Genomic DNA, 9,997 nt, shown 5'->3' on the forward strand with positions numbered 1-9,997 from the left:
AATAGCCTCACCTGGTCAGCAGCAACTCTCCCCAGTAGCTCTCTCCACGTGCTCTCAGTTGTCTGAGCTCTCTCTTTTTGGCTATTTTGGCTAAATAGCTCTTTTGGCTATTTCGAGAAGATATGGTGGGGGTCAGGAGTCTTAAGTCCCCTTTCTGTGCCTGCCGTGGCCCTGGTCCAATTACATTGTTGGGATTTTAGCTCGCCATTCTCTGGATACTTGTAGCAGCTTACACATACCCATAAAGGCCTCAATTAAACCGTATGTAAAACAGAGGTAAGATGGCAACATAATCCCCCCCCAGCCCCCAACCAGCAACCACCTCAGGGTATGCAGTTTGCATGATGTTACAGCGTAGCCGGAGGAGGGGACCCCCCATTGTTCCTAGGCCTGGCCTCCACCAAAGACCTGGCGGAAGAGCTCTGTTTTGCAGGCTCTGCCAGAACCCTTTGCTCTCCTGGGGGCTCATTATACCAGGTCTCCTGTGTCAGTTAAATTCAAGAGCCAGAGTGTTTGGTTATGACTTGGTGGATCTGGGTTCAAACCCACAGTAGGCTTGGAAGCGGTCCAAGGAATCTGGGCGTGATCTTCGACTCCTTCCTCTCCATGGAGGGACAGGTCACCAGAGTAGCACGGCTAGCGTACTTCCACCTACGCCAAGCCAAGCTACTAGTGCCCTGTCTGGTCCCAAAACACCTACCTAACCACAATAATCCAGACGGTGGCCACCTCAAGGCTGGATTTCTGTGACTCGCTCTATGTGGGCCTACCCAAAACGACACCTGGTCCAGAAGGCAGCCACCAAAATTCTCAGAGGAACCTCTTGGAAGGCCCCCATCCGGCCTGGGCTCCCACAGCTGCTCCGGCTACCAGCTGAACACCGGATAAGGCTTCAGGTTCTGGTAATCCCCTCCGAGGCCCTAGGCGGTCCGGGCCCCGAGTACCCGAGGGGGGCCTCAAAGAGCATGGCCTCCCGCAGGCACCGGCACGCTGCTGATCCCGGGCCCCAGGGAAGCTCCTCCGGCCTCAACCGGGCCCTTCCCTGTCCTGGCCCCACCGGGCGGATGAGGGCCTGCCAGAGGGAGCTCTCCCACCAGCCTTGCAGTGTAGGCGCGTGAAGGAGTCACCCCCCAGAGCCCAGAGGCCCCCCTCTCGGCACCCCCAGCTGCGCCTGCAGGAGAACAAACGGGATTGCTGTGGAGTGCAGAAGGCTCAATGAGACCCTCTTTCATTCCGCGGGAGCTCCCCTCGTGCCCAGCCCCGGTCGGCCCCTTCGAGGCAAGGTTGGGGAAGGTCCCCGGAGCCTCTCCCTTGGGAGACAGCCCTGCCGGGGGGGGGGAGGGGGAGGGCGCCTGCCCCCCAAGGCTTCTCCCTCCCAACGGGGCTACCCTGCTGCTGGACGCCTCTGAGCAAGCGAGACCCTCTTCCCGGGGGGCGGGGGGGGGCTGCAAGGGGGCGGGCCCCACTCCGGCCTCCCCCTCCCCCCGGGCTCCCTCCCTGCCCTCCCCCCTCTGCCTGCCTGCCTGCCGGAGGGCCGGATTAGCGCTGCGGGGAGGGGCGGGGGGGAGGCGGAAGGGCGGCCAGGCGTGGCCGGGAGGGCTCGGGAGGGCGGCGGGGCCCGGCAGGTGAGGCATTGGGCTGCCGGCCCATTGGGGGAGGGGTCCCGGGGACGGCCGGCCGGGGCGGTGGCCCCAGAGGGGGGGGCAGGCCGGGGAGGGGGCCCGTTTCTCCAGGGCGGTCTCCTGTAGGCTGGCAACCGGGTTTCCCCGCTACGCAAGCGGAGGGGGGGTGTTGTTTTTTTTTGGGGGGGGGCTCAGCGCCTTCCCGTGCCAGACCAGCCACCTGCCAGGAAGGGCCAGTCCGCCGCTGCGCATTCCAGCCTGTGGTCCTCCAGGTGTCCATGGACTACAGTTCCCATGAGCCCCTGCCACCATCTGGAGGGCCACAGGACGTGGGGGGGGCGCTCGGAAGAGGAGGGCGTCGTTTGGCCAGGAGGGGGAGGGGGAGGAGTTTTCCCACCCTCCTGGCCTTATGTGGCTCCTTTCCTGTGCGGATTCTTCCACGGGAAGTCAGGCTGTTGTCCAGGCATTTCTGTGGCTTCTCCTCAGTGGGGATTCTTTCTCAGAAGTGAAGCTGAGGAAAGTCTCCCGCAGACTCCGGGCATTTCCGCGGTTTCTGGCCTCCGACAGGGCCTTCCATTGCTGCAAACCTTGGAGCCCTCCTGGTCTCCCCCTCCAGTGGGGCTCTGGCCTCCAGGATCCCTAACCTTTCCCTCTTGTCCTTTTGGGGCTTCGGTTTACCTTAAGGGCTGGCCCCTTGGACAGAGAGACTTCACTTTCCCAAAGAACCAAGGAGCCGTATGTAAAATACCTTGCTGTGTAGTGCAGCAAAATGATATTAAATCTGGGCTACAAACGACAAGAAGCACTTTTACTCTGACCCATCAGGGCAGTTCTCACTCATCTCCTGAGGCTATGAAAATCTGAGATGTTCAGCGGTGTCTCTTCATGCTTTATAAAATTTCCTTTTGACACGTTGCTGTCTGTCTCTCTCTGTTCCCCCCAGGGAGAGACCTCTGTGCATAGCCTAGGGAATAAAGGAATCTTTTCACGTTCAGAGGTGACCCAAGAGAAGGGGAAGGAGATTGGTGGGCAGGACCCAGAAGGACCTGGAACAGGCAAGACAGCAAGCCAAGGCCCCCCTCCCACCCAAGCTGGGAGTGGTACTGAATTCTGGGAAATCCCCGTGCTGGAGGTCCTGACTACGGACACCATGGCCTCTGATGTACACAGCCGACGCTTCCGGCAGTTCCGCTACCAGGAGGCCAAGGGGCCCCGAGAGGCTTGCAGCCGGCTCCACGGACTTTGCAACCGCTGGCTGGAGCCAGAGAGGCACACCAAGCAGCAGATCCTGGACCTGGTGATCCTGGAGCAGTTCCTGGCCCTCCTGCCCCAGGAGATGCAGGGCTGGGTGAGAGGATGCGGGCCGGAGAGCAGCTCCCAGGCGGTGGCCCTGGCCGAAGGCTTCCTCCTGAGCCAGGCGGAGGAGAAGAGGCAGGCCGAGCAGGTGAGGGGGTTTCTCTCCAGGTATCTCCAATTCAAGCAATGATTTTAGGCCACATCCTAAAGTTTGCTTGAGTGATATTTCTCCAATGGCCTCCTCCATCCGTCTCTTCTACAAGAAAATGTCTTATCCGTCCAGATAAATCTCACCAGTGTTGTTGATGGGAGGGTGCAGAGTCTGGGAGGGGGGCAGGACCCATCCCTTGGTCTCTTTTCCATCCCATCTCTTACCTTTTTCCCTTGCTGCTGTTTCAGACATGGGGACCACCTGTGAAGACAGAAGCCGCATTCTCTGAGGCAGAAGGAGCTTCCTTGGAGCAAGGGCAGCAGGATCGTGTCCAGGTAGGGGAGATGGGCAGGGGACAGCCAAAGTCCTTTTCTGAAGGGGCTTTTTGCTTCTGCGGTTTCAACAAGGTGTCTGGGTGAGAGCTATACTTCCAGTGTGCCCTCTCACCCTGGCATGACTTCTAACGAGGGAATTGGCTCTTCCCTCCAGCGTCCCGTTTCCTTTGAGGAGGTGGCAGTCTATTTCACCGAGGCAGAGTGGGCCCTGCTGGATTCAGAACAAAGAGCTCTCTGCAAGGAAGTGATTCTGGAGATCTATGGGAATGTAGACTTTCTGGGTAAGGATCTTTCCTAGGTGCCAAAGGTGTGAATTGCTGCCCTTGGGATGACCTTGAATCAAAGCCTTGAATAGCAGAACATTGTTTTGATGCCTGTCCTGTTACTTGCACAGGGACAACTGAGGCAGTGCTGTGACCGTCACCCAAGCTAGAGAAGGTGGCGTGAGGGGCCCTCAGAGAGACTCAGGAAGGGACCAGATCCTCACTTCTGTGTTGCCAAAAGGCAAAACCTCTCTTGCAGAGCAGATAACATTTTACAACTTTGCCCACTCTCATGGACAAACCAAAACATTGGGCCAGATCTCTGCCAGAACGAACCAAGAAATAGATAAATGCAGGCCTTGAACAGACCTTCCAGGGGAATGTATGGTCAGACCCAGCTCTCCCCATGTTGAGCAAAACCCAGTCATGACATAACCAGTTACCACCTTCTGGGGTCTGGCCTTAACAAGATAAGGATGATGGCTGCAGGGAGGCTCAAATGGGAAACACCTGCAAGTTGGACCTGGCCACTTCATGGTCCCACTACCCCTTGGGAGTAACTAGGGCACTTTGCCCCACAGATCTGTTCCCCTTGGGATTGTGGGCTCTGAGTTGGACCAGACTTCCATCCTTGCAAAAGAATATTTACTCATCAGTTTCTTTCCCTCCCCATATAATAATTATCACTTTTTTCTCTCTCTCTCTCTCTGCAAAAGAAGCCAGAAGCATTAGAGAGACTTTGGTGGAGCCAGGCAATGGCCTCGCATCTGAAGAAAGGCTGGAGAGTTTCTCAAGAGGATCCCAAGAGCAGATTTCTTTTCCAAGTGAGCTGGCTGAGAGTGAGTCTCCTTCATGGTTATGTCAAGGGAGCAGGCAAAGATTAGCATTGGGGGAATTTGGACTCACTTCTGAGCAACATTGGCTTCGGGACAATCATGGAGCCAGCTCAGAAAGGAGTGGGGGGAGATCTTCTGGGGGGAGGGAGGGGGACAGGAGGGCCACTTGAGGGGATGGAAGAACAGGGATTCCTTTGGACCTTACCTGCCCTCCCAGGTGTTAATGGGCTCTCTCTTTATTCCAGTCGAAGATGATCAGAGGAACGAGGAGGGTAAGAAATTAGAACAGCAGTTTTCAGCTCAAGTTAAAAACGAAGACTTGAAAGAAAAAGTCAGAACTCAAGGTAGACCTAAGAGAAAGAAAGTTGAGAAAAGAGAAGGAAGAAAATTTAAAGTACGTTTTCTGAAGAATAGACTCATGAAGGCAAGGCCATCCATTCAGTATGAAAATCACTTCAGATACAGGTCACAGCTGCTTCTGTACCAAGTAATTGAAAGAGGGGAGAAACCGTTTGAATGCACAGAGAGATTTATTAGGTGTGGCGAACTTCAAAAGCATCAAGAAACTCACAAAGAAAATAAACCCTTTGAATGCGTAGTGTGTGGCAAGAAATTCAGTTTAAATGGCAGACTTCAACGGCATCAAAGAACCCACACAGGGGAGAAACCTTTCGAATGCTCTGAGTGTGGAAAGAAATTCAAGAGGAGTGACTATCTTCAAGAACATCAGAGAACCCATACAGGGGAGAACCCTTTTGAATGCTCAGAGTGTGGGAAAGGATTCAGTCGGAGTGGCCGTCTTCAGCTGCATCAAAGGACCCATACAGGGGAGAAACCTTTCGAGTGCTCTGAGTGTGGAAAGAAATTTAGTGGAAAAGGCAGTCTTCAGCTGCATCTAAGAATCCACAAAGAGGGGAAAGCTTTTGAGTGCTCTGAGTGTGGAAAGAGCTTCAGTCAGAGTGGCAGTCTTCAACAGCACCAAAGAACTCACACAGGGGAGAAGCCTTTTGAATGCTCTGAGTGTGGAAAGAGGTTTAGTAGGAAGGCCAGTCTTCGAGTGCATCAAAGAATCCACACAGGGGAGAAACCTTTTGAATGCTCAGAGTGTGGAAAGAAATTCAGTTGGAGTGATGACCTTCAGCTGCATCAAAGAATCCACACAGGGGAGAACCCTTTTGAATGTTCAGAGTGTGGAATGAGATTCAATCAGAGTGGCCATCTTCAACAGCATCTGAGAACCCACACAGGGGAGAAACCTTTTGAATGTTCAGAGTGTGGAAAGAGATTTAGTAGGAAGGCCAGTCTTCAAGTGCATCAAAGCACGCACACAGGCGAGAAACCTTTTGAATGCTCAGTGTGTGGAAAGACATTCAGTTGGAGTGACCATCTTCAGCTGCATCAACGAATCCACACGGGTGAAAAAACTTTTGAATGTTCAGAGTGTGGAAAGAGATTTAGTGGGAAGGGCAGTCTTCAATTGCATTTAAGAACCCACACAGGGGAGAAACCATTCGAATGCTCAGTGTGTGGAACAAGATTCAGTCGGAGTGGCTATCTTCTACAACATCAGAGAACCCACACAGGAGAGAAACCTTTTGAATGTTCAGTGTGTGGAACAAGATTTAGTCGGCTTGGCATTCTTCAGCAGCATCAGAGAACCCACACAGGGGAGAAACCTTTTGAATGCTCCATGTGCAAAAAGAAATTCACTCGGAATGCCAGTCTTCAACTGCACCAAAAAACTCACATAGGAGAGAAATGTTTTGAATGGTCAGAGTGTGGGGAAAGCTTCACTTAGCATGGAAATCTTCAGGATCAGCTTATGTGGAGATCACTCCTGTTTATATAGTTTGCAGTTGTTCCCCAGAGGTCCGCATTGAGAGCATTTGCCTTCCTTTCCCCCCTTTTTTGTTCTGAATTGAGTCTGCCTTTCTGCACTTAAGGCGAGAGACAGGAAAAGGAAACTTCCTGGCAGTCTTTTTTCTTTGTCATGTGTCCAATATCGTTATATCATGTGTCCCTAGCCATTCTTTTGCTTTGGGGTCTCCTCGGCCCCCCCATATCTGAAATCACATTGGCTCCAGTTTTTTTTTAAGTGGCCCTAATTGTCAGCAGAACTGAACAAGCATGCCAGAAGACACACTAGATCAGAGGCTGATCGGCAGTGTTGTGCAATTATGAATCTGATGACTGCCATTTCGACATCCACCATGGATGCCTGTTCATTCTACCTGAGATCTTTGCTCAGTAGAGAACATCAGCTCCACCATATGGGAAACATCCATTTCTTGGAGGTGCATCTGCTGGCTGAAAGCCGTCATTGGAGAAGGTGTGCTTCAAGGAGCAGATCTCACGGGTTGACGAGAATGCGTTACCCCAAGGAATGCCGGACCCAGGAACAAAGGACAGACTGGTGGGAGAACTTTGTGATCCCAGCCAGGAGCAATGGTCAGTGGATCCGCAAGTTCAGGATGACCTGCAACACCTTCCAGCAAATCATGTCTGTGCTGAGAGGGCATATGGAGAGACGGACCTCCCGGCTGCATTCCTCAATTCCAACTGCAAAGATCGTTGTTGACTGCATTGTGGTATTTGGCCAATACCACCTCCAACCACTGTGTGAGTCAGCAGTTTGGCACTGGAGTTTCCCCTGGAGATGTGCTTCATGCTGGAGGCTGAGCCTTACAGGAAGACCGTCTGCCTGGGCACAGAGAGGGGAAAGGTAAGCCTTCTTTTCACATTCTTCTCCCTTTTTGTGACCGTCTGTGAATGTTATAACGCAATCACATTCTATCAATCTGCGAAAAACAAGCAGCGAACACCATGGTGTTCTCTCTACATCTTGATGTGTCATTCATTCATTCATTCATTCATTCATTCATTCATTCATTCATTCATTCTTCCCTTATTTTTTCCCCTCTACAAAATATGGACAGTTTTGCATGCCTGGACGGGTGTCGTGTCCCAATCCTTGCACGGAGGAGATGGAATCACCTTTTCCTGCTCAATTCTTCTGCAGGGAGTGATCGGTTTCACTGGCTGCTTCATCGACACAGGGGTGGGTTGGAGTGGAGGATGAAAGACGCCTTCGTTTTCGGAAACTCCAACTGACCCTCTGCTATGGATGTGGGGCTGCTTGTGCTGGGAAGCCCCAGTTTCCTCGTCCCAGCACTGGTGATCTCTGATGGAGCTTACCTGCCTAGACGCTGGCTGATGAAGTCCCACAGCAACCTGTGAAACGTGATCCAGAGAAACTTCACAAAGAAAAAAGGTACCCACTCAAAAGAGCTGATGTTTCTGAAAAATTTAATTTATGTCAAAAGAAATATAAAGATGACATAAATGATTGAAACTCATACCAAGATAATATAAAAACTTGACAAATTGAACCTTTATAATCGACAATGAGCACTCTTCATATTGGAGGCAGGAGTGGTGCCTGTTGAGAGAATTGTTATGCTGTGTCAGTTAAGAGGCAGATCAGAGAATCTCTTGGTCGGTGAATGCTTCTCTACGTTTCGGCCTCTGGGAAGGACTGTCTCAAGAAGTCACTGCAACAAAAGAAGTGTGTGTTATGAACATAGTTTTCTTCAGTGAAAATGCGAGAGATTGAATCTATTTGCTTTTACCAATTGAGACAAAAAAAGTGTCTAAGCTGTATAAGTGTTCTTCATGTTTTTTAACTGAATATAAGTAAACATGGCTAACAGTGACTGAAAGAAAACTGAATGATTATTTCAAGGAAAACAATAACTGCCCCAGGGAAAAACAAGCTGATTGCTACTGATACAGCAACCTTATCTCAAAGCAAAACTTCCCCACTTACTCTGCCTGGGATTCTATGAAGACTAAATCCTATCACAGAGATTCATTCCCAAAGGCAGCAAGATTTTTTTTCAATTAAGAACCCAGCCACAAATTTAGTTTTTACTATTTCAAAACCAGCCTCCTTTCTTGGAATACAGACTCTGTCCCCCACTCAGGTGTTCTTAGAAATTCCCAGACCTGCACTTTCGGGGGGGGGGGGGGGGGCTGCGTTTTCTCTCGTGGGGCAACACGGAGTGAGCAAGCAAAAGCTTCATCTGATGCTGCCCAGTGGAACTTCACGGTCCTTCTGCGAAGAGGCTGAGGTTGGTTCCCAGGCCCTTGTTCGCATTTCCTTGGTCCTTATTTGTAAATCTTAAATTATTCTTTACATTTTGGGTTGGATGCCCAAGTGAGTCACGAATAAGCAGGGCGGCACAATGCGCAGAGTGACTCCAGAGGAGACCCACTGAACAACCTTAGTGGGTGCTGCTGATGGCAGCCGGGCTGAAGCGCCGCGGGAGAGGAGGCAGGCTGCATTTTTCATTTGCCTGCAGCACGGAAGGGGTTAAGCCCAGGGAGTCTTTTGCTAGAGAGGCCGAGCGAGGGCGGAGGGGGAAGGAGGAGGCGGCTTCTTACTGGGGGTTGAGGGGCCAGCAAAGGCTCCGGGGATGCAGCAGCAGGAGGCAGCCTGGCGGCCCCGATCCAGGAAAGGTTTACTCCCAGGTAAGGCGCTGGAGGGTGAAGCTGGAGATCTTGGGTGGGTGGGAGGGAGGGAGGCGGGCTCCTTCCCACCCTGGTTTGCATGGGGTTGCCAACTCCCGGAGGGGACAATCCTGCACATTTGGGGAGGGGCATATTGGGAAAGACCATGTTTGGGGACGTGGGAGGCGTGGGATTAGTTGGGAACTTGGCTGCTTGCCTGGGGAAGAGATACAGGCAGTGGTGAAGGAGTCACCGTTCCCTCTTGTCCTTTTGGGGCTTCAGCTTGCCTTAAGAACAAGCCCCTTGGACAGACTGAGCCAAACCGAGACACAGAACTTCCCCAAAGAACCAAGGAGACATATGCAGAACAGCCTGCTATGCCATTGGGCAGAATGATGTTAAATCTGGACAAGAAGGACTTCTGCTCTGACCCCCCCCCAGGCAGTTCTCATGGGTCTCCTGAGCAGGGGAAGGCTTGTGATGCTCAGTGGCCTCTCTCTGCTCTTGTTATTTTTCCTTTTCATGTGTTGCTGTTCCCTCCAGGGAGAAGCCTCCCTGCGTAACCAAAGGTGTCTCTCCAGCATCAGAGGTGACCCAAGAGAAGGGGACGGAGATGGGAGGGCAGGACCCGGAAGGACCTGGAATGGGGAAGAGAGCAAGCGTAGACACCCTTCCCACCCAAGTTCTTGCACATCCTAACCTGAATGAGCTGATTCAACTTTAATCATATAATAAGCTGTAAGTAACAACAAATTCAATAATGTGTAAAAATGCTACTTAAGCTATCAGTTGGAAATCAGATTTTATTCTCAAAGTCCAAAATGTTACCTACAAGCATTTCTTCTCTGTCTCACTTGTCTCCTGAGCACGTGAAGATTTGTGGTGCTCAGTGGTGTCTCTCCATCCTTTCTAATTTTCCTTTGAAATATAGCTGTCTGTCTCTCCCTGCCCCCCCCCAGGAAGAAGCCTCTTTTCATAGCCAAGT

The 9,997-nt window shown here is 51.9% G+C and overlaps 1 protein-coding gene and 1 long non-coding RNA gene across 2 annotated transcripts; one reads left to right on the plus strand and one right to left on the minus strand.

Annotated features, from left to right (window-relative positions):
- Positions 1–1,809: 1,809 nt before the first annotated feature.
- Positions 1,810–7,806, plus strand: LOC143833939 (uncharacterized). Its single transcript, XM_077330291.1, has 6 exons — positions 1,810–3,066; positions 3,318–3,404; positions 3,559–3,685; positions 4,384–4,506; positions 4,749–7,225; positions 7,440–7,806. The coding sequence occupies exons 1-5, from the start codon at positions 2,488–2,490 to the stop codon at positions 6,299–6,301; spliced, it is 2,469 nt and encodes an 822-aa protein (XP_077186406.1). The 5' UTR covers positions 1,810–2,487; the 3' UTR covers positions 6,302–7,225; positions 7,440–7,806.
- Positions 7,793–8,933, minus strand: LOC143834189 (uncharacterized). The gene is made up of 2 exons (XR_013229745.1): positions 8,700–8,933; positions 7,793–8,054 (listed from the first exon to the last, which is right to left on the minus strand). It is a non-coding gene; the product is annotated as an uncharacterized LOC143834189 (long non-coding RNA).
- Positions 8,934–9,997: the final 1,064 nt, after the last annotated feature.

This window comes from Paroedura picta, chromosome 3, assembly GCF_049243985.1.
Source record: "Paroedura picta isolate Pp20150507F chromosome 3, Ppicta_v3.0, whole genome shotgun sequence".
Taxonomy (NCBI): domain Eukaryota; kingdom Metazoa; phylum Chordata; class Lepidosauria; order Squamata; family Gekkonidae; genus Paroedura; species Paroedura picta.